Here is a 23430-nt window from a genome sequence, read left to right as displayed (position 1 = left end):
TTTTGTATAGACCCCTGTACACCTTCTACTTTTTTGACTTCGCGGCAGCCAAGGGAACACTCCCGACTGTAGCACACATTTATAAACGTCTAAAACAGCGTTTCCAAGTTATCAATTTAAAAACTTTGTGGGAGAGCATCCTCTTGTGTTTTGTGGGAGAGCTTTCCGTCAACGTGAATCCTGTCACAAATTTATAAGACCTCGTCTAAAGTTCAATTTTTAGAAGTTGGAACATCAATTTCGAAACATTGCCGAGGATTAGTACCTGCTCTGCATTTCTTCCTTTCAGGTTATCAAAGATAGCTTAAGTATGAAATTACGTTTTTGTGATTTCAATTTCAAAAAATTTTCGGGGAGAACCCCTCAAACGCAATGTTCACCCTCATTAAAGATCGTCTACAATTTCCGATTTAAGACTTCAATTTTGAAAAATTTTCCAGGGAAAGTCCCCGAAATCCGTGTTTTCAACTGATGTCATCAAAGTATGACAGACGAAGGCGCATTTAGGATTTCAATTTTGAATAATTTCCGCGAGTGTGCCCCATACTCTATCCCTGCCCATTATTATTAAAAAAAAGTCTCTTTTTTATTTTTTAGGACTTGAATTTGTAATCATTATCGGAGGAGAATTCCCAATCTTCATCCCTGAAATCATCAAAGATGGTCTACTTTCACTACGGTTTCAGGACTTTAATTTCAAAAAAAATTCCGGAGAAAAAGTTCTGAACAACTCACCTCCCACATCATTAATTTTGTTTTTAGAACCTAGTTTTTAAAAATATTCTGGAGGAGAACCTCTGAACTCAGCATTGCTCCAAAATTGCTGAAAAAACGTCTGAATTTTCGTTTTTCAGACTGTAATATGGAAAAAATTCCGGGCGAAATTTTTCGAAACTCAATCCTTCTAACTTCGCCTAAGATAGCTTACTGTATTGCGTATTTGAGACATATTTCGAAAAATTTCTAAGAAGAGTCTCAAACCTCATTCCTTCCCCGTTTACTAACGTTGTCTAAGATTTTCCTACAATCGTGTTTTGGACTTCAATTTCAAAAAACTTCCAGTTGAGCATACCCCCCTCCCCCCAGAACACCCCTCTTTCTAACATCACCGAAGGAAGTAAAAAAGGAAAAACTTTCTGTCATTTCGACAAACGCGAGGGGGCACAAAAGCTTCAGTTATCCGAGGGCGCTGAAGATTATCTACTCCTCTGATAGGAAATTCGTCAATTTCAATTTATGAGTTGAGCTTGGTGGAGGAGGGGGGTGGGGGAGTTACGAAAATAGGGCAAGGCGCCGGTCAAGTGTTTTTCCCGGTACATATTGTCGACCCAGTACGCCACTGCCGAGCGCCAATAACAGTAACTGCTTGACCAGCCTCAACTTTCATTATTTTTGAAACAATTGTTCAATAATGAAAGCGCGTTATTGTATCGTATAACGCTCCATTTTTTAAACCCTAACCTCTCAGCTATCAATTGTTTTTTTTTTTTTTTTCAGAGATGCCAACACTATTTTGCACAAATGGCAACAAAATCAAATCTTGCGTTAATTTTGGGACACCCTTTACAACTACTTTATTACTAACTAGCCGCCTGCGGCGACCAGCTGGTTCGCCTTCTTACGCCATTCACCTTTCTATGCAAGCAGCCACCTGCGGCGGCTGTTTGGCTAACTTGTCATTTACCATTTTAATTCAAGTTTGCCGCCTTTGGCGGCTGTTTAAATAAATTTGGCAGCAGTATTAATCAATCCATCTCTATCTTTTTTTTTTTGCCATTCACATTTTTACGCCAAGATTGACGCCTTCGGCGGCTATCTACTTTACGATCTATCTCTAAAATTTCTTATCCATCTCTATTTATTTTAACCTCCCAGCTAATTTCCTAATAAAAACAAAGATCACTCAAAAAAAACGCTTTTTTATTTAAGTAGAGCAAAAAAAAAAAAAAAAAGTTATCTCCAAAATTCCCCGTAGTGTGCCAAAAGTAACAAAGTAAAGTAAGTGACAAAGAAAAAAAAAATCTCGCTGTTTTTAGTGACTTAAATGCGCACAACTATGAAATGTAACGTAATATAGATACAACAAAACGTCCAGATTGGGGGGGGGGGGGAGAATGAAAAAAGAAATAAATGCAATCCCTAAATGAACCAAAAAAAAAGGAAAAAAAAAAAAGCAAGTGCTGCCGGAAAAAAACGTGGTCATCACGTCATAAAATTAGAAGTAAGCTATATAGTAAAAAAAAGAAGATTAACATTGTTTGCGATTAAGATTACGTCGTAAATATCGAATCGAAATCCAAGTAGTGACGTCAGAGCCATAGAAGATTGAAGAACGCTTTTTTCGACTGATGCGTGGAAAGACATGATGTGTTCAGCATTAAAAAAATTGTAAAAAAAAATATTGCGTATTTTTAAGAACTTTTTTCTTCTGAAGAGGGCGAAATGTTTTTACTATTACCAACTTGAATTTTAGAAATGAGGCGTTGATACTTCTCGCAAAATGATATTAGAAAAATATAAAACCCAGAAAAAAAATGCAAAATAAAGGTTTTTTTTCAAAAACTTATAAAAAATACAAAAATTGCTCCATTTAAAAATTTTTTTTGTTCATCATATTTAAAACTAAATTTCCGGCCCTATAGTATAAAAAATATTTGTCTGACGCGATTGGTTCGGCGTATGTGAGGTTAAAAGTACTAAAAAGTGCTGAAAATCACATAAAACATTAAATAACTTTTTTCTAATTAAAATATCAAAAATCGAAGCCCGAGGTGCACAACTTCAGCAAAAACTACACCTGTATGCCAAATTTCATTTTTCTAGGCCTTACCGTTTTCCCGGGATGTGCGCCACACACACACACACAAACATCTTATTTTATTATATGTATAGAAGATGCGGCAGTGAGAATCAAAGGGATGTCGTGCCAAAATTTCAAATTTAGAGATAATCAGTACAAATGATAGGAGAACCTCTCCTCTGTTTTAGGGCTTTTAGGGCAAGATATGGTTGTACTAATAAACTGGTGGGTGATGCTATACAGCATGATTTTGAAAAAAAAAAAAAAAAAAAATCAATGTAAACCCACCTAGGATCTGAACTTTAAACGCGTTTTACTCGAAACTTTAAAAAGTCAACTTACATCACTTTGTTCTCACTGCCGCAAATGTAGCTAACTACAATTACAATAAGTAATTTTTTTTTTCAACGTAGCGACTACAAACCACTTTTGAAATGTAGTCGCTACTTCACTTCTTGAAATGTATGAACAAAGAAATAAAAAGCTAAAAAACATACACAACACAGTTTGAGGATTGAACGAAAAAAATCGCAAAGTGTTTCAGATTAATAGAGGTGTTGACGAGTGAAACGAACAGAGGGCGGAGCTCCTAAGTCGGTGATAAAAAATTGTTGAAAAATAAATAAAAGCATGAACGTATAGTTAATAGCCGAAATAAAGAAATTAACATTTGAAAACAAGAATGTTCATTTAAGTACCCGTTATTAGATGTTCTAGAATGTTATAATAAAACAACTACAAATTAATTTACATGAGGACTGAAAAACAGCTTCGTTCCAACAATAAATGTATAATGATGTCAGTTACGAAAAAAAAAAAAAAAAACTCAGCTTTGATTATCACAATAAAAACCCAGAAAAGTCGACTTCAAATTAAAACAACTGGGATTGACGATCTGTAGATCCTACAACAGGGGGGGGGGGTTGCTTCAACACTATATCTTCAAGTCCTACTTCAAATTAATCATCATTGTTGAAAGCAAATTTCGGACGTTGATGACAAGGTACCATTTTGAGGTACTTGACATTGTAACAAGACTGAGATGTGACTGAGCTTCCTCTACAATAAATTATATCTACCATTAGCGCAGCAGAAATTTCCTCTGCCCCATCCAGAATTAACTTTCTCGCTACTAGTAGATAGAATTCAATCGAATCGAACTAAATAGAGTTAATTTTGCCTATAAAACTGCAAGGTTCATCGTTTAAATTCACTAACACAGGGGTGCCCATCTTGGGGAGGTGGGGGGGGGGGGTCATGGCGTAGACTGCGCCATTGAAACTTTTAGGGAAGTTGTTTTGAGGGGTATTTTTCACTTTTAGGGGGGCTCTTACTTTTGGAGGGCCCCACGATATTTAGGGGGGAGGGTGCGCCTTGCTCTTAGGGGGAGGCACCCCATTAACAGAACACTTTCTACCGAATACAGTGGCTCCCAAAAGTGTTCGTACACCTACGACTTTCAATGAAATCGGCCTCTATCCATTGGTTAGAATTAATGTTTCGGAACAGGTATTTAATTATAAGGTCTATGATCAATTTTCAACAAAACTGCATAAAATTATTTTTAAAAATATTAAAACTCAATTTTTTAAAAATCAAAAACCAAAAAGTGCCAGAAATTTTATCTCACAAAAGTCTTCGTACACTTTAAAAAATGTTTATATATTATTGAATAATCTAACTTTTTATTAAGTTATTAATTAGTAGAATATCATGCAGTATCAACAACACCTTTTAAACGTCTGGGAATATATTTCATTATTTTTTCTTTCTTTTTTTGGGTAATTTCTGAGTAAGTGTTCAACTACACATCGAGTCTTACTGTTTCTAGTTCTATTTTCGTTTCAAAGCCGTATTTTCGTAATCTAGCCTCCAGATATCTCTCAATATGCTAGATTAAGTTTAAATCTGGAGATTGAGGGGATATTTTCTAAATTGTAGGACAATTTTCGAGGCACTAGACGCAAACGTTGAAAGCCATGTGCTTCTTATAGTTATTTTGATAAAAAACAAAGTTGTTCCCGATAACCAAATTTTTTGCTAAGAGTTTAAAATTGGTTTTTAAAATATTTAAATGAACAGCATGATTTATTATTTCATCAAAAAATTCCAAACTACCAAGTCCTGATGCTGATATGCACCCTCACACAAAAACATCTTCACCGTCCTGATTAACTGATCCAACTAAGTTCTCAGGATTAAGTTCCTCATTTTTTCTTCTATTTACAATTACACAACAATTCAACCAAAAATGTTGAATTTATTTTTGTGTGGTAAGTAAGACGTAATTCTAAAACGTTTTGAGCTTATTTATCATCGATTTTGCGACGATAAGCGTAAGTTTTCTGTTTTTCGCACGATCAAGAAAATTTCTGCGGGAAGAGGTCCCATTTAATCTAGCTAATCAGAGAACTTGACGAACAACTTTAGGTGAAAATTAAATGTAAAATGTTTCATTTAACTCTGTAGAAACTTTTACAGTACTCAAATGTGTATTTTCCATGCATTTTTTTAACTTTAAATGTCCGATCACGCTTTGTCAACTTTGCCTGTTGACCTTTTCTTGCCTTATTTTCGGTCGAATTCCTTTCTTTAAAGCATTTTATCAAGCACTTTACAATAGAATGGAATAAATTAACTAATTTAGAGACATTTCAAGCCAATTCACTGCTACTGTAAGGAAAAAATTCAAATTTCGAATGGTGTTTGTTGTTTTTTACGAATACCAGCCATTTTAAAGAAATAAGCACAATATTAATGAATAAATAAACAAAACATTAAAGCCAAATGACTTTTAAGGGTCACCACAATGCAAAAATAATAAAAAAAAACAACATATGATAATTTTAATTATGAATTTATTCGAAAATATTTGGACGTACGATGACTTTTGTGGCGCGTTATTTCTCTAACTCTTCGTTTTTTGACCCATTTCAAAGAGAAGATCCGTCAATATTTTGAAAAAACTACAGGATTTTATTTAGAATGACATAGCCATGATGTGAAAAAATATTGAACTTCATATTCGAATTCAGTTTCGCGTTATTTTGGTTTTACTAAAAGATTTCAAAGTGTACGAACACTTTTGGGAGCCACTGTACTTGTAATCAGAGTTTTTCGGTTGTTTTGCGAGACGACAATATGCTACCTTAGAAATGTTTTTGCTAAGTTTTCTCAGGTTATGTCAAGTTCAAAGACCGTTTACAGATTAGAACTAATACGATAATGGCCTCAGAAAAAACTGTTTGCAGAACATCTCGATAGCGAAGTTTTCCATTGTTTTATTTACAACAAGTACAATTCAGGAGTATGTGCTACAGAAATTCTTTCCAATTTCCATTATTCTGAAAGTATATTTCTGATTTTCGGAGGAGTTTTGACCTGCTGTTAATGAAGTTGAATGGTACCATTGCCAGAGGACTTGATTGCATTGAAGCTCAACTCACACACAGGGGCGTCCAGATGGGAGGTCAGTGTGACCTCCGAAAAAATTTCCTTATTCGGCTCGTTTTGTTTCACGATTAGACAAAATTGCAATACGTAATTGCCCGAATGTCCCTTTTCATTAGATTTATAATCATACCTGTATTTATTTTATTATTCGACAAATTGAGAATTTCGGCATTTCCAAAAAATTTTAGTACGTGGCACCCTGCAGGGCCGTCTGGAGAGGGAGGAAAGCGGGGCAGTCGCCCCGAGTGCCAAGATAGCGGAGGGCGCCATAAACTAAGCTTTTGCTGCATTACAATTTTTTTTAGTAATCGTTCTTTTTTCCTATTCCTATTCAGAGTCACAACTGACTACAATGAAATCATTTCCAAGTGTTTGTGACTTTAGGGTTAATAATGTAAGTTTAATTTATGACTAAGTGTTTCTTTGGGGAAAGTTATTGTGTACAAAATTCATCAAAATTTTAACAAAAACGTACGTGAGTTAAGTAGCTAGATTTATATCAATTACCACTCATCTGCTCTCAAAATCAGCCCTAGCAAAATTTTGTACTAGCTTCGCCCTCGATTTCTTCTTCTCTCTCTCTCTCTTTTTTCGTTATCACTAAAAGTCCTGTAGCTTTTTATTTTTTTTTTGGCCCCCCCCCCCCCCTCCCGTCACTTTTCAGTCCCAGTCGCCGCATCAAGTGCAATCTTTTACACTGAAAATACGTCGTGCTAATTAATGCATACATTAGTATTTTTCCTCTTAATGTGGAGCCGAGAATGCTATTTTGGTATGTCTATAGTACACAAGTCCGAGCGCAAGAAGTTTTCTATTCCCCATTTTGGTTCTGGAGGTGAATATATTTATATGTATTACAACTTGTGCAATAAGTCTTTTTGTGATTTGTAATTATTATTCGAGGAAATTCGAATGTTTCATGTTGTCATACATAAAAAATAAAGCCCGCTTGCATTATTTAACTTTTGTATAATATTTCTATAGACAACAATTTTGGTTAACTTTTTAGTTCCATAAAGTAACGACTTTACCCTAATTACTCCACCCCCCTCCCCTTCCATTTTTCTTTAACTATTTGCATAGTAAAAAAAAGAGCTTTAGACAATGTATTTGTTTTAGATACCATATTGAATGCTTTTTTAACAATTCCGTAATTTAGAATTATTAATTGCACTGGAAAGGATTTCAGTTTCAGATTTTAAAGTGGAATATCCTCTATACTTCAATTTGGAAGCATAATAAGTACCCAGTTGTTTTAACAGGCATAAAATATTGATTAATTATTCATCAATTAGATATTTGAGAGATATTTAGAGCGGCGTAATCATTAATATTTAAAATATTTTCTTTTTCCAAAACGCAAGCATATCAGAGAAGTTACTGAACTCGAAAAAACTTCGAGAGATGAAGTAAAAAGTAGTACACTGTAAGCCAAAATTAAATACTTACACATTTTTACACATCTTTACTTTAATAAATTAAATACCGAACGTATTTTTCCCTACGTCATATTTGTCTACAAAACCTCATTCCAGCAGTTAACTATTTTTTGCCAAACGCCACTGCGTAAAGGCGCTTAAACAACTTTTACACGACGGCGCCGATCAGGCTTGGCGCGAGTCTGGATATGACACATATATATTCCAGATTACATGTTCAGTTATGTAATAATTAATTTGAAAATGTTGGGTACTTTTCCATTATATGCCCATCCTTCCGTGGAGGCGGAGAAGGAGCAGAAAATATTCGCCACGTGCACCCGGGCACCCTTGAAGATGGTGCTCTCACACTTCTTTCCAATTTTACAGGAATTTTCTCATACTACGCGGAATTCAGGCTATTTTAACATCAAAATAAGTTTTGTAGACTATAAGGCCAAGGCTCCCATACTTCTTTTGTTAGAAATTAAGCCCAGATCACAGCATTAAAACGTGAATGGCTCTCTAGTGGTTAGCGATTTTTCTCGAATATATACCGGATTCAATTTTGAGTATTAGAATACTTGGCCATAGAAGGAAAAAGCTGTTGCTGAATTGAAGTGGAAGGTATTACAATTCAATTTAAAATGTTACAAAATTTTCTCTGATTTTCTTATTGTGTTCTTTTTGTTTCGTTTCTTTCAACTTTTTGGAACAATAAACGGAACTTCTAACCGTAACCGCTCTGTCTTGTTGATGATGATGGTCTTGAAAATAACTGTGACAGTCCTGACACGAAAATAAATAAATAAATAAAATAAAATGAATGAATAAATAAACGAAAGAAGTATCGTATTAGGATTGGCAATATATGCTACAAACCAAATGCTCTCCCGGAGCGGATCGACTCTCCTCGCAATACGACTGACCTTGCTTTATTATTTTGATGACATTTCCATTTTTGGATTATTTTAATCTTTTGGAGCATATTTTGGAATTTCGAGGTGGGGTCCCCCCTCTATTAAAAAAAAAAACACCATTTGGAGCGGTTTTTTTTTTTTTTTTTTTTTCAAATATTACTTCTCTTATTTTTACAGGAAATTTCTTTTTTTCTTTTGACAATGAAACTTAAATATTTTAAACTGAAAAAATTGCATGTCAAAATCTAAATATTTTAACAGAAGTTTACAAATTTAAGAAAGAAAAAAATGTTTAGATCAAAATTTCCTCTTCACTTGCGTGAACTTATCATTTAGTTTCTTTTTTTTTTTTTTTTAATATGTATAAATAGTTTCAAGGACGTTCTTTACACTTGTATTGGCTTTTTAGGTTTTCTAAATACAGACTTGAAAGTACGTATTAATAATAGAAATAAATGTATACTTTTTTTTTCAACCATCTGGTTTCAAATCACCACCTGACAAAAACTTTTTTCTGCTTTTGTTTTGTTCACCAAAAATCGAATATTGTTAGCTGTTTAAAAATATCCTTGGGTAGTATGATTTCTGAAAATTTCATACTTCTGGCTAAGCAATGTCACTGAAACACCACAGAAATAAACCTCTGGGACGTTTCTTTAACTTTTCAAAATCAGGGTGGCGACAGGACCTGTGAAAAAAAGTTCCCTGACTTTTCCCTGATTTCCCTGATTAAGTTCACCAAATTTCCCTGATTTACGTTACCAATGATAATGTTTTTCTTTCTTTGCTCTACTTGAAATCCATTGTATGTTTGTATAATGCAGTATTTTTAACATTTTAAGTTGTGTAAAGTTGTTGAACTAAAGATATATTTTTAAAAGATGCTACTTTTTTTAATAAAATGGTTAAAAAAAACATATCAAGTCAATTTTTTTTGGGGGGGGGGGGAACCTACAAAACAGTATATTAAATTTTTCTACAAAAAAAAAAAAAAAAAGGAAAGCGTATAGAAAATTAAAAAAAAAAAAACTTTACTTCCAGAAACCATTTAGCATAAGAATTTTAAGAAACTATTAAAATTACTCTTAAAACCATATGTGTATTTATGATAGAACTAAAAAGTAATTGAAATTATTTTGAACTAAGTTTTCAAACAGTATAATAATTGTTGCAAGAATAACAAGTAATAGTGAAAGAATAGAAGTAATGTAGCTATTCTTCCAATTGACATATTTATGCAAAACAGATGAAACCATTTGACATCCATTCATAGAGAACTTTTCTCTAATCAAGAACATAGGTTTTAATGAATGAATACAGCATCTCTACATAGTATCAAATGAAGTCTCCAAAAAGCGTCTGTGTGTTTGAACTCGCAAAACTTGAGAACTACACGGCTGATTTCGCTGAAATTTTCCTTTTGTTCCTTTAAGTCCTGAGAAGGTTTGCAGACCAGTTCGGAAAACATTCGATGAATTGTTCTTTTTTTATTCCAATTTAGGCCCAATTTTCACATAAATTTCCGAATATGGGGGTGAAAAATTACTTGCGCATATTAATATTATCGTGAGAAGGAGTAGAATTTTCCGCGTTCAACGAAATTTGTTTCAATGCTCTTCCTGAATTACGGCGAGAGTTATTTCCGTTTTTAGCTCGAATTGTTTAGGCTTAGCTGAAATGCGGGCACTACTTTCTTCCTTAAATCTATCAATATAAAGTGAAGGGGTTGTCCCACAGTTTTCTTTTTGACACCATTGGAAAAAGCGACATTTTTTACTCCAGATCTATCTCGACCTGTGGTCGAAAAACTAAGCTTCTATCTCCAAAGGGAAAAAAGTTACAAGCCTTTTTAAATCAAGTTCAAAAATCGCATTTCCATTCAAATTGTTAACCATTTTCTTTTGCATTTTAATTCCTCAAACTTATTTTATTTTGTGTTTCCATGGTTACGCTTTTTAAATCCATCTTTCTCGATTTAATTTCTTAAAAGTATTTTAATATCTAACGTCACTGTTTGGAAGGGAAATTTTGATGGATGGTTTTTTATTTATTTAAGCCTGATTGTTGTATATACGTCACTTGACACAATTTGTATTTTCAAGGTGGACTGGGCAAAACCGGGCAACGCAGCTAGTTTCAACAATAAAAAAATAAAGGTATTTACTTAAGTACACAAGTTCTATTTCAAATGATTTCAGTATGTAAAGAAAAAAAATCTTAGATTGCTTTTGTAACAAACAACTTTGAAATGCAAGAAAACAAAAAGAAAAAAAAAGCAATTAGTTAATTTCAAAATATATAAAAGAAGAATACAACTTGGTTATAAAATTAAAGAATCACTTAAGCAGGGGTCTGTCCAGGATTTTTCACAGGGTCCGTTTTTTGTGAAAAATCAAATAATTTTGTGAAAAATGAATTAATTTTGTGAAAAATGAATTAATTTTGTGAAAAATCAAATAACTTCGCAAAAAAAAAAAAAAAAAAATTGTTAAAACGAAATTTTAGAATTAAGAGATGGCACAAACTGCATCAATTAAACTTAAAGTTGAGTGCTTTCCTCTTCTATGTCGAGAAAATCATTCTGGAGTGTTTTTCCGATATTTGGCCCGGGGGAGAGGGGGGCATCGCCCTCTCAAGTATCAATATTTATCTACCCTTCTACATTATGTTAAATTATATTAGAAACATTTCTGTACAGCATTTAAAATAATTGTAAAAAAAAAATAAATAAATAACATTAAAATCAGAATAGGGGGTTCAGCATTTAACTTTTTGACCCAAGACACTCTTAAAAAGCACAGAATTTCGTTTAAAACTTATAAATTCCGTGATTTTAACAAAAATAAAAGGATATTTTAATTGTTTACCTCTTAACAAAGCGTAATAATCATCAAAAATTCGAAAAATCGGATTCCCATAGCGGATGCAAAGAGATCGCAATTCTCAAAGTGAAGGCATCAAAAGTATAAAAACGGCTTGCAAAAAAATATTTTTGATAAAATTATTTTAAATTTGCATTTTAGAGTCCTATGATAAACATTTCATTAATATCTGTGGACACTGACGCGAAAAAATAAATAAATAAAATAAACCATCTATTCATCATTTTAATTTTTGACTCATAACAGAAAATGGAATTTTGCTTTAAAAACTTGAAATGAGAGTTTTAACAAAAATAAAAGGATATTTTAATTGTTTACCTCTTAACAAAGCGTAATAATCATCAAAAATTCGAAAAATCGGATTCCCATAGCGGATGCAAAGAGATCGCAATTCTCAAAGTGAAGGCATCAAAAGTATAAAAACGGCTTGTAAAAAAATGTTTTTTGATAAAATTATTTTAAATTTGCATTTTAGAGTCCTATGATAAACATTTCATTAATATCTGTGGACACAGTTGACGCAAAAAAAAAAAAAAAAATAAATAAAAATAAAAATAAATAAATAAAATAAACCATCTATTCAGCATTTTAATTTTTGACTCATAACAGAAAATGGAATTTTGCTTTAAAAACTTGAAATGAGAGTTTTACCAGAAATAAAGAGACTTTTCATTTATTTGCATCCTAATAAAGCGAAGTTAGCTTGAAAAAAGAACAAAATATGATTCTCATATCGGATGTTAAAAGATTGCATTTTTCAAAATGTAGACATCTAAAGAAAAAAAAACGGTAATTAAAAGACTTTATTTAAAGTTAATCATCCTTGTTAGCATCGAGAAATCAAAACCCATATAATTTTCTCCCATAATAACAATTCAACATCGCACCGCACCGCATCCGTAAAAACGCAAATATTGACAAGCTGGTAAAATGATGAGAATATTTTCGAGTCAAGTCATTATAAAGGTTCAACTCCAGACGCTAAGTGGTGATAATTTTGAAGTTGGTAACCCTATCTGAAGCGATCATATTTTTCTCCCACCCTTACTATCCCTTTGCAGTTCTAAGTTCATTTCGCAGATATATATTATTATTGTTTATTAAATCATGAGCGGGGAGAAAAGTGCTTACCAATGCCTTTTCAGAAAAGTTTACAACAACACCGCTGCTAATTAGCTGTGATAAAACAAACAACCATTATATTTATTTGGCAGTAGCAATTATTTATCGCTTGCAGTAGCATCGCAAGAGTGCCGATTTTTTTTTTTTTTTTTTTTAAATCAAAATTAGCCGATTTTGTATAAGCTGATTCCTCTAATTTGACTTTAAAAAAGGTTCCAAAAATTATCGGTTTATACACAGAAATATGCGTTATTTTGCTTTCAGATTTGCTCTTTCAATAAACAATTTGTAAAAGATTAGATCTTGTTTATCAGAATTTAGCGAATAGTCCGTTTTGTTTGATCAGGATTTTGTGAAAGGTCCGTTTTGGTTGACCGGGATTTTGTGAAAGGTCCGTTTTGGTTGATCGGATTTTTGTGAAGGGTCCGTTAACGGACCCAAATATCCTCTGGCCAGACCCCTGTTAAGTCTGAAGAAAAGAAAACCTTTATAATCTGCGGTGACAACAAATAGTATAACAGCAAAAAACAAAGTTGTTTGCAAAAAACAAAGTTTTTTTTATTGAAAGTTCAATTTTAGCAATTAAATTAGAAACACGAAGAAGTAATAACTTTTAAGCTTTTATAGTATTAATTTAAAAACCAAAGATTTCTTCTTGAAATCGTAATTACAGTACGCTAATTACTTCGAGACAATGGAATGAAGGTAAAAGAGCTAAGGCATTAATGAAGGCTTCCTCTTTGCCTGTATGGTTGTTTATTTTACGTAGCATTGAAAGCGTAAAAGGAAATTTCTAGCAAGGTAAAAAAACAACCTAACAGACACAGAAGCAATCTTAGGAAGTTTATCTTGTGGTTAATAAGTAAGATTCAATACTTTGACCTTGAGAAAAAAAGATGCACAAATATGCGGCAGTGTATAACCGCACCTCATTAATTTTACTTTTTTTTTTTTTTTTTTTGAACAGATAATTGGCGGAAAATGCGTAGGGAATTAGAATACTTAATTTTGTAAAGCAAAAAAAAAAAAAAAAAAAAAAAAAAAAAAAAAAAAAAAAAAAAATTTTTTCTTCATAAAATAAATTTTCCCTGATTTTTTGTTATTTTTTCAAAATTCCCTGATTAATAAAGTTCCCTGATCTGTCGCCACCCTGAAAATGTACAATTATAAATTAAAAAAAGTAAAAAAAAAAACATCCTAACACCTTAATCTAATTTATTAGTATTTTGAATAATTTCAAGATCAACTGTGAAAAACTTTCTTCAAGCCGTGTTGACCTAACATGCAAAAAATCATTTTTCCGAAATTATTTCTAATCATATCCCTCTATTTTGGCTACTGTCAGAAATACCCAAACGGTACCCCACCAAAACCAGCCACCGCGCCGACGAGAAACATTTCCAGTCTTGTTTCAATCTGCCGTTGGTCCCCTTTCTATACCCCGGCTGTATTGGAAAGCAGCCAACTTATGTTTACTGTTTCAGCGCTCGTTCAAGGTCAAAACTTAGAACGCACGTGTAGCTTTCGCTTCCTCTATTCGAGCTGCCAGATAATCACAGGTGTTCGGCGCATAAGAAATTTACTCGAATTCTTCCGGATGCGGTGGGAGATTATTAAGGAATAACTGTCCTGCTTGGTGAGGTGATCGGGAGGAGGATGAAAAATAATTTGACGATTCTTTAACGGTAGAAAATGAAATGTTTACGATTTTCAATAATGGCAGCTAGAGGGCATTTACGTGGCGTCGAAGAAGCATGCGCATCGTATGATATTCAGTTCCATCCCCACCTACCGATCGTCCAATAATCTTCGTCGCTTTTACCGCCATTCTCAGTAGTAGGATGCAGCTCCGCCTAAGGAAGAGACAAAGTGATGTGACGCCGCTAGTAGAAGCGATGCGGGATTAGTTCTTGGTTTTGATTTCTGAGCGCTGTGTTTTGACGCTGTCATTCGCTGTCATCACTTGTGTCTCGATCCCTGCGCTAGGAAAACTTAGAGTATCTTCGAGGTACCTTAACAATCCTTAGCATAGGATAGTTTACTATTATAAACAAGTCGACCATGCAGCAGTGCCAAGCGAATTTTGAGGACTTCGATCCGGCAACTATGACCATATGCTGCGTGCCGTCTTTATGTCATGTGGGCAAACCTATCAGTTTCGAAAATTTATCGGAAGCCGTGAAAGTCATTTGCAACAACGACAGTTGTTTGGAAGGAGAATATATGCATAAAATGTGTTTCGATCAGTGGGAGCATTCTGTGTTGACATTCTTGCGTTCCACGGGTCGCGCTCGGAGTTGGAGTGAAAAGCAGCGATTGCAGAACTTATGGACGAAGAAAGGTTATGATTTGGCTTACAAAGCTTGTGGTTGCAAGTGTGGGAAAGGGCATCTTCGCAAAGATCTGGACTGGATGACACCTCTCCCACCAATTGACGATCAAAAAAGGAAAAAACATCGCAAGAAGAAAAATGATAAACCATGTTTGTCCATCACCGGTACCAATGTTCCAGTAGCCAAGCCTGTGTTGCCAGTGAGCCAGCAAGTTCCTTTCAGCAGACTCCGTAGTTCTAGTATCTCCAGCACCAGCTCCACATCTGGGAGCCCTCCTAATTCTGCGTCTTCTGATTGTCCATTATCTCCGTCTTGGGGACAGAAAAGCTTCTTGCCGGAACGAAGGGAACGTCACTCCAGCGGTACCCTGTTCAGCCGACGACAGGATTACTCGTCTTTCAATTCTCTACCACGTAACAAAATTAATTCGTATCACATTAAAATCGAAGATGAGGGTAATCAAGGCAATGATGAAATTAGGTGCTTCATTTTGTCTACTCTCAGTGCAAACAAAACTGCTAACATTAACTGTATATTTTGCCACAATCATATGATAATTTTCGATCGATATCCTCTGATAGATGGAACTTTTTTCATCTCTCCTCGCCAGTATTCCAGTGGTTCCATTCCTGTTAAAGTTGATTGTTTTGTTCATTACCTTAATGCTATATGTATGTGCTGTTTAGAGGGTTGGAATTCCATCCTTGTATGCAAATGTTGCCAAAGTAGATGGGTTGGTAGTGACTTAATCCTAGGCACCATGTATTCGTATGATGTTATCGCAGCTACTCCTTGTTGTCAAGAGCGTTTGAAGTGTAACAATTGTCAAAAGATTATAATGTTAGCCGAACGTAGGCTACAATTTTTCAGTGACTATAGTCGTAATATAGCCTGTACTAATTGTGGTGCAGTTGATTACCATTTTATAAAGCCGTTATCAACTTATGATGTTAAAAATAATTCTTGTTAAAAGTGTTCCTAGTTAGTTTTGTGAAGGTAATTTTTTTTTTTTGCTAAATGTATCTCGAGTATCCTATCTCTCTTGTTAATCTGTTTTGATAGTTACATTGCTAAGAACTTTTTTACTGTGCTAAAATGTTTATATTTGTTGTCAATCAACTATTAATTTCTTGCATTCAAGATAACCCTTATGTGTACATAGTTATTTTTTGGGCAAAAGATACTGCAATTTACTTTTGAATTTTTACTGTACAACTTGAACTAACTTGCTGTTTAGTGTGCTTTATTGAAATGTACGTCATACAGAAAAATTGACATTTCATGTTTAAAAATTATTTTGAAAAATTCTAAAAGTATTTTAGGTATAAAATTTGGACAAAAGAGTAAGAGCTTTTTTTTTTTTCTCAGTGATTTGGAAATTCTTTTAGTTTCATAACATTTTGATTAGTATATTCAATACGAAGGCCAAAATATTTCAACTGAATAGCAATTTGAACTGTAAGGAAGATACCAGTTTCAGCATTTTTAATGTATATTTTATTATTTGTAGTTAACCAGAGCTTCATTTCTCAAAAGAAATATGGCAGCCCTATAGTTTACAGAATGTATTTCTTAATGAATATAATTATTCAAGAAGGAAGTTTCCCAGACATACTTGCTGTTTTGACATATATGAATAAGTATGAATTATATACTATTTTTATTTAAAAGATTTTTATCAATATAGTTATTTGAGAATGGAACTTCCCAGATATGATTGTTGTATTGACTTCTATAAATAAGTACGAATTCTTATTTTTTATTTTGAAGACTTTTATCAATATAATTATTTGAGAATGAAATTTCCCAGATATGATCAGTGTTTTGACTTCTACAAATAACTACAAATTATTATTTTTAAAATTTCATTTCAAGTTATATATATTTTGCTCCCTAAATTAATTAAAGACTACTTTTATTGAAACTTTTTTCCTTAAACATACAGTAGTATTTTGGTGTGCATTGATTGTATTTGGTAATTATCTCCCAAAGTAATATACATATTTAACTGAATATCCTTCATTAAATATAATATAAATTGCATATTTCAAAAATTACATTGTACAGGACCCACCACAAATGATGTCATGCTTTGTGAAGGAAGGGGTTTTGTGACAAGGGGGAGGAAGGGGGGAAAAAGCATGGGTGCAAGACCTTCCGTCTCAGGACGGATTTCCGTCTTGGACAAAATTTCCGAGATGGAGGTCGGGACGGAAAGAATTCGATTACTTTCCTTCAGTTTTTACTAAAAAAAGAAAAATTGAGTGTTCGAAAAATATGATTTAATTGCTGGACCTTTCCATAACCACGAATTTGCATGGACATTCTCTTGATTTTCCGCCATGAGCTTGTTTTGTTTGCAACGTGCTTTTGGAGGTGTGTGTCCTTTCGTTTTTTTTCTCATTTGCCAGTTCATTAATCGCCCATACCCTTCCCCCACCTTTCTTTCTTTTCTGGTTTGTTCGCGCTATCTTGGGGAGACTTTCCGATCAAAACTAATTTATGTTGCAAAAGTGAAAATCTTATGTCCCAAGCGATTTTATTGCTGCAATAAAAAGATTTAAGATTGGCAAAAAAACTAATGGCTTGGAGCCCCGATTGCTTTTACTCCTAACATCATCCAACATCGTCTAAAATTGCGTTTTTGGAACTTCAATTTCAAAATATTGCCGAAGGAGAGTTCTTTAACTCCGTCCCTTCGATAATGCATTCAAAAAGCGTGTAAATGTTATGAAAGAGGGAGTACAATTTTGTTTTTAAAGCTTCAATTTCGGGGAGAGCCAGCGCCCCCTCCCTCTTTCTATAATATTTTTGAAGATCACCCAATATTGTGATTTTGGGACCCTGAACCTCTCCTTTCCCTGAACTTTACCAAAATGGCCTATCATTGCGCTTTTTAGACTTCAATTTAAAAAAATTGAAGTTTTTGAATTCGGGGAAAGCCTCCAGATCCCCTATTATTGCTGGTTTTTTGGAACTACGATATCAAATGTCTTAAATATTACAATTAAAACTACTAGGTCCATATTGTTAGAAAAGTCAAAAGTGAAAAGTTCAAAGTAAACACAGATTCCAAAACTGCCATACTCAAAATCTACAACATTTATGATCGTAAATTTTTACTTAAGCACGCATGTGGGGGGGGGGGGCTCAAAATATTTTCCGTCTTGAGCACATCACCAAACTTGCACCCATGGGAAAAAGTGACATTAAGCATTTTATGTATCATGGTATGACATGTGACAAAGAGGTAGGGGAGGAGTAGGTTGACCTGTTACTTGGAGGGGAAGGGGTTACATGTTTTGAGAAAAAATATGACATCATTAATAGACATCCCTTATGCAATTTACATTTGATGTGTATCTTCGTTCTTGATCTTAATGGACCAAAGACAATTTTTATCTGAAATATTTTGAAATATATTAGTTTTGTGATATTGTAATGCATATGGTAATTATCTCAAAATATTAGTTTTCAGTCAATGATATAAATTAAAGAAAAACAACATGGTAACCAAGGAAGGATAAGCCAACTGAAGGCTTTTGTTTGAAGCAACAAAATTTGAATACAGGAATTATATTTTAAAATTAAGACAGATTTATAAATATAAAATCAAATTAAAAAAAAATATATCTAAAAATATTATTTTTAAGTAAATATAACTTACCAAAATGGGGATGCTCTCCAATCTTTCGAAAATGAAAATTCAATCTCCTAAAAATCTCAGTTGTAGGCAATCTTTGTTTAAGTTCAAGGAAAAAAGGGAGTGTGGTTGATCTTTCTCCAGTAAAATTTTGAGTTTGAGTTCCCGAGAAAACAGTTGGGTTTTTGACAATAAGTCAAAAAGGTGGTTTTGACATGACAGTACAAATTGTGGTTAAAACCTCCAAATGTCAAAAACTTTCCAATTTTGGGAGAGGGTGGGGTTGCTTCAGCCCCATAACCCCTCTCTTGAACTCCTTTCCCCAGTTTAGACTCATGTATTGATACTACAATGATGTTTTTTTTTCCCTAGGTATTTTAATTTTTGAACTATGCAATGATATATATAATGTTGGGATAAAGTTGCAACCCCATAAGAAATTCCTTGCGACCCCCTGATTTAGAGGGTCAAGAGGGGGCATTTGCCACCCCCCTGATTTTGGGAAATCAAAGTATTTCCATATAGTGGGTGTCAGTAGCATATCCAGGATTTTTCCAGGGGACGGGGGGGGGGGGGGGGTCGTCGATCTTCCGATGATTTTTAATGATATATATACTCTCATGAATGTAAACTCTTTCTTCTGCATGTTGTGGGATTATAGTCAAGAAACCTAAATAGTTGAAAAGGTCACCTTTTCATGGCCAAGGTCCCCTCTCTTTGTGCTTGGATTCATAGAGAAGACCACATAGTTGGCCCAGAATAACATGTTTCTGTGACAAGTGAATCTTGTTTGCTCTACATGATTTTTTCTATGAAATATGGGGTGGAAAAAAGAGTCATGATCAATCAAATTTATTGTCAGGGGGGGGGGCAACCCCCCTGGATACGTCACTGGTGGGGGTCGTTTTTGTTGTTTTTCGATTTAATATGCATTAAATTTGGGAAACTCCCCTCTGAAATTTTTTGAAATGAAGAGCCTGCATAAATTATCTCTGAGTACCATACGGCTAGACTGCCATATGGCACCTGGAGTTTGTATACATATATGTACATTTGAATTGATTAATGACTAATTATTCAAAGAATGGTTAGGTTTTGTCTCTCCCTAAGGCAGGTTTTGGCTTAGCATTTTTTTCATTTATAAATATTCACCGACATGAAATGTGTGTTTTTGTTTGTGACATATTTGAAGCAATTTAAAATTGTGAAATAAAAATGTGCCTGATATTTTCTCAAATGTTGATTTGTTTAGAAAAATACTTGTATTTGCAAGAACAATTAACTACTGGAGAAATAATTCAAGACTTTTACACAAGTTTAGAAACCCTCCCCTCTTCCTTTTAAAGCTTCCAGAACTTTACACAAGGGATTAATTGTTGCCATTTTGTTATAGTAACAAATTTCTTGAATCTTAGAGTCGCACAAAAATGATTGCAGACCGATTATAATTAAATTACAGAGTTTTAATTGAATGATTATTAAGAGTGTGTCTGGCCGATTTTATGAATTATTGGTTTTGAATAAGTACTGGGTCATTATTGAGGATGGGTGTACAGATAAGGGACTTGCCTGCTTAAGCTTGTTGCTGTCTGACTTTTCTTGGTTTTTGACAGTTAATTTGTTGGTTTCTGACATATAATTAAACTGAAGAGACTTTTTATTTATGATTATTCAGAATGTGTCTCGCCGAGTTTGTGGATTATTGGTTTTAAATAAGTACTGGGTCATTAACTTGCTGCTGGTTGACTTTCCTCGGCTTCTAACAGTTATTTGCAAGTTGCCACAAGGCACAAGCATCAATGTTATTTCCCAAAACATTTTGTTTTTGTATCTCTTTTACGTGGCAAATATTGTGTAAAGGCCAACTTAAAAATTTTATTTCCTTTACACTATTTGGTCTCCAAACATCTGTAATCATTTATAATTTTGGAATGTCAAATATAAATTCATCTTCCATGGTTTCTTTTTTCCAATACATTCATTCCATTGCCATCTTTTTCAAAATCGCCAAAGGTGCTCTTTATAGTGGTATCAGGGGCTAAAATTCAAGTTGGGATGCAAGCGTGGTCAAAGTACAATTTTTGGGCAAAAATAGTGGGTCTGGAGCAAATGTTTCGAAATATAAGCCCCGAAAACGTTGATTGAGACTATATTTGGACGCTGAAAGGGGTGGAGTCATGACTCCCTCTGGATCCGCGATTGGTGGGATGGCAAGATTCCTGCAAAAATGTTTCATCCGTTCCTTGAAAGTTGTTTAAACAGAAATATATAGCTTGGAGGAGAGTCTCCCTCTCCAAAATCTGATTTTTGAAATTTGAAGTTTATCCCCTGTGTTGTGTATATGTGATGATTTCAGAGCAAAGTAATACACATTTTAATACTGTGAAATTACATTTTAAGATTTTTGCAATATTTGGTAAGGTAACTGCTATTCGACATTTAAGATGAATAACTAATGGTTATTAATTTTTTTCCCTGCCCCTTTTCCAAAATAAGCTACAATGGCTGTACCAGTTCTAAAGGTTTTCCATGCCTAAGTCGGGGGGGGGGGCATTTCTTTTTTTAAAATCCCATATGAGAACAGGAGTGGATACAGAAATAGTTTTTTTAGGGAGCACCAAAAGATAAAAATCTCCCCCCCCCCTTCCCATACAATTTTATAGCCCAGTTCTCATGAGGTTCTTTTAAAATGTTTTATTATTATTATTGTTGTCATCATTTAATTTTAATAAAAGTTTAATCCCCCCCCCAAAAAAAAAAGTTAAATTAATTTAACTATTTCATTTATTACTTTTAATTGACATCTTTATAACAATTTTTTAAAAAGTTATTTAAAGAGAACACAAAACACAAACAGCAAGCATATTCTGAAAAAAAAAAAAAAAAACATTTTTGTTTGCCATAGAAGTAATACTGGAGTCAGAGGCCAGAGCTGCAAAATATATTTAACTCACTGGTTTCGGATTCAAGGGAATGTAATAACTAGATTGGCCCATTAATTCTTCTTTAATGGAATCAATAATTAAAAGTTTTTAAAAAATGTGCAGACATCCTTAAAAGAGTCATATAGATTCAGGAAGCTATTTGCAAAACAATAAAGTTCTTTTTCAGTTCATAAAAAATGCAAAATGAATGGAAAAGGCAGGCCTGGATTTAGAAATTTTTGGCCCCCAGCAAAGTATCAGCAGGGCCAATAACTGTCTACTGCATTGCTTATCTCTCCCCCACCCCTCTTACAGTAATGAATTTTTTTAAAGAGTGATTGTGGTTTCTTTTTAACTGCTTTAATATTTCTACCTATATTTTGAATTAATTTGTTTACATTTTTTTATTCATTTATTATTATTATAGTTTGAATGTTTTTAACTTGCCTGTTTAAATGCGTCTAGATAGTTATGTGGGTATTTAATAATAATATTTGAAAACTAATTTTATTTTCAAATTATGTCAGCAAGGAAACAAGTCTCCCATAACTTAACATTGTTCCCTTCCCCCGAGATTCAACCAATCTCGTAATTTCAATGGTGACTCATAATTTATTTCTGGTAAAGATTCGCTGTTGTTCTTGATGCATAATGTGCGCCGAGTTTTTAATTTTCCTCAAATTTTAACTGACAAATTTCAAAGATATCTCCAGCTTTTAAAATTTGAGTATACGTTCCTTATGTTTACTTTTTTTGGCCGTGGGTTCCTTAGTGCTGTAGAACCTGCTGGTACGTAGATTCGGACCTGAGTTTCTGGATTCTACAATAAAACTTATGTGTTATGAAGAATGATTTTCTTAATTACATACTATTTTATAATTAAAATATAAATCAATTTAGGAAAACTCAAATGAGGTATGGGTTTATATAATAATCTTGCCCTCGTGCTATAATCATTATGACAATGTTCCTAATTAAAACTGTTCATTTTATAGCATCTCGGTGAAATTATATTGAGTTTAGTATTTAATTCGCTTGAAATGTTCAAGATATTTTACATCCACATTCAAAGCGCATCAGTGCATTCTTTTTAAGTACATAAAAGTAGATTAAAAGGCCTTGAGTGATCCTAAATGAAGTATTCAAAAATGAAGTCATGAAAACTTTGGTATGAAATATTGGGGGGGGGAGGTCATTCAATTTTCGGGCCCCCTCCAAAAGTTATTTCTGTATCCGCCCTTGCACTCTCCCTTATTTTCTGAAATTAAGTCCCAAAACGAAGTTTTTAAATGCTATTCAGTGATACTAATAATAATGTATGTATTGGGAAAGGTTCAAAGAAAGGCAACTTGGCTAGTGAGGTTAAATTATGATACCAGCCTTAAAAAAGGCTAACCACATTCAAGAATACCGGCCAGGCGGCGGACACGACTTATTTTTAAAGATGAATTTATAGTTGAACCTATAGAAGTTCTTGTTGATATTTTCATTAAAAATAAATAATTAATTAGCAATGCATACAAAATTTTCAAAGTATAAACATTTTTAATTATAATCTGAATCTTTTAAGTCAATATAATTTTTTTCATTGCATTTCTTTAACCATTTCTTGGTTTGTGATTGGAGGGTATGATGAGCAGGACCAATAACCCTGAAACAAACAAAAATTTTTTTTTTTCTTTTGGTTCTTAAAGGTCTGACTCTGGTCTAAATCTCTGAAGCCAGGTCTACATTTGCACACATATGCGTGAGAAACCGGCTTTAAATGAGCAATGAGCATGCTCTAGTTTGAACTCTTTCTTGCTAGTGCATAGCCGCTGTTACCACAAATGTCTCAGACTGCCCCATGTAGGCTATGGTGCAATCATGTGTGCGTCAGGTTTAATAGTATTGCTTGAATCATACGCTCCATAGGTTCATGCAAATGTGTGGATT

The 23430-nt window shown here is 33.7% G+C and overlaps 1 protein-coding gene across 1 annotated transcript in view; it reads left to right on the top strand.

Annotated features, from left to right (window-relative positions):
• Positions 1–14222: 14222 nt before the first annotated feature.
• Positions 14223–23430, top strand: part of LOC129219465 (headcase protein-like) — an 86385-nt gene continuing 77177 nt past the window's right edge. Inside the window, exon 1 of the mRNA XM_054853865.1 lies at positions 14223–16568. Within this exon, the coding sequence (XP_054709840.1) occupies positions 14657–15898 (1242 nt within the window). The 5' untranslated portion in view covers positions 14223–14656 and the 3' untranslated portion in view covers positions 15899–16568. The remainder of the gene's footprint in view (positions 16569–23430) is intronic.

This window comes from Uloborus diversus, chromosome 3, assembly GCF_026930045.1.
Source record: "Uloborus diversus isolate 005 chromosome 3, Udiv.v.3.1, whole genome shotgun sequence".
Classification (NCBI taxonomy): Eukaryota; Metazoa; Arthropoda; class Arachnida; order Araneae; family Uloboridae; genus Uloborus; species Uloborus diversus.
This window is presented reverse-complemented; position numbering and strand designations above follow the sequence as displayed.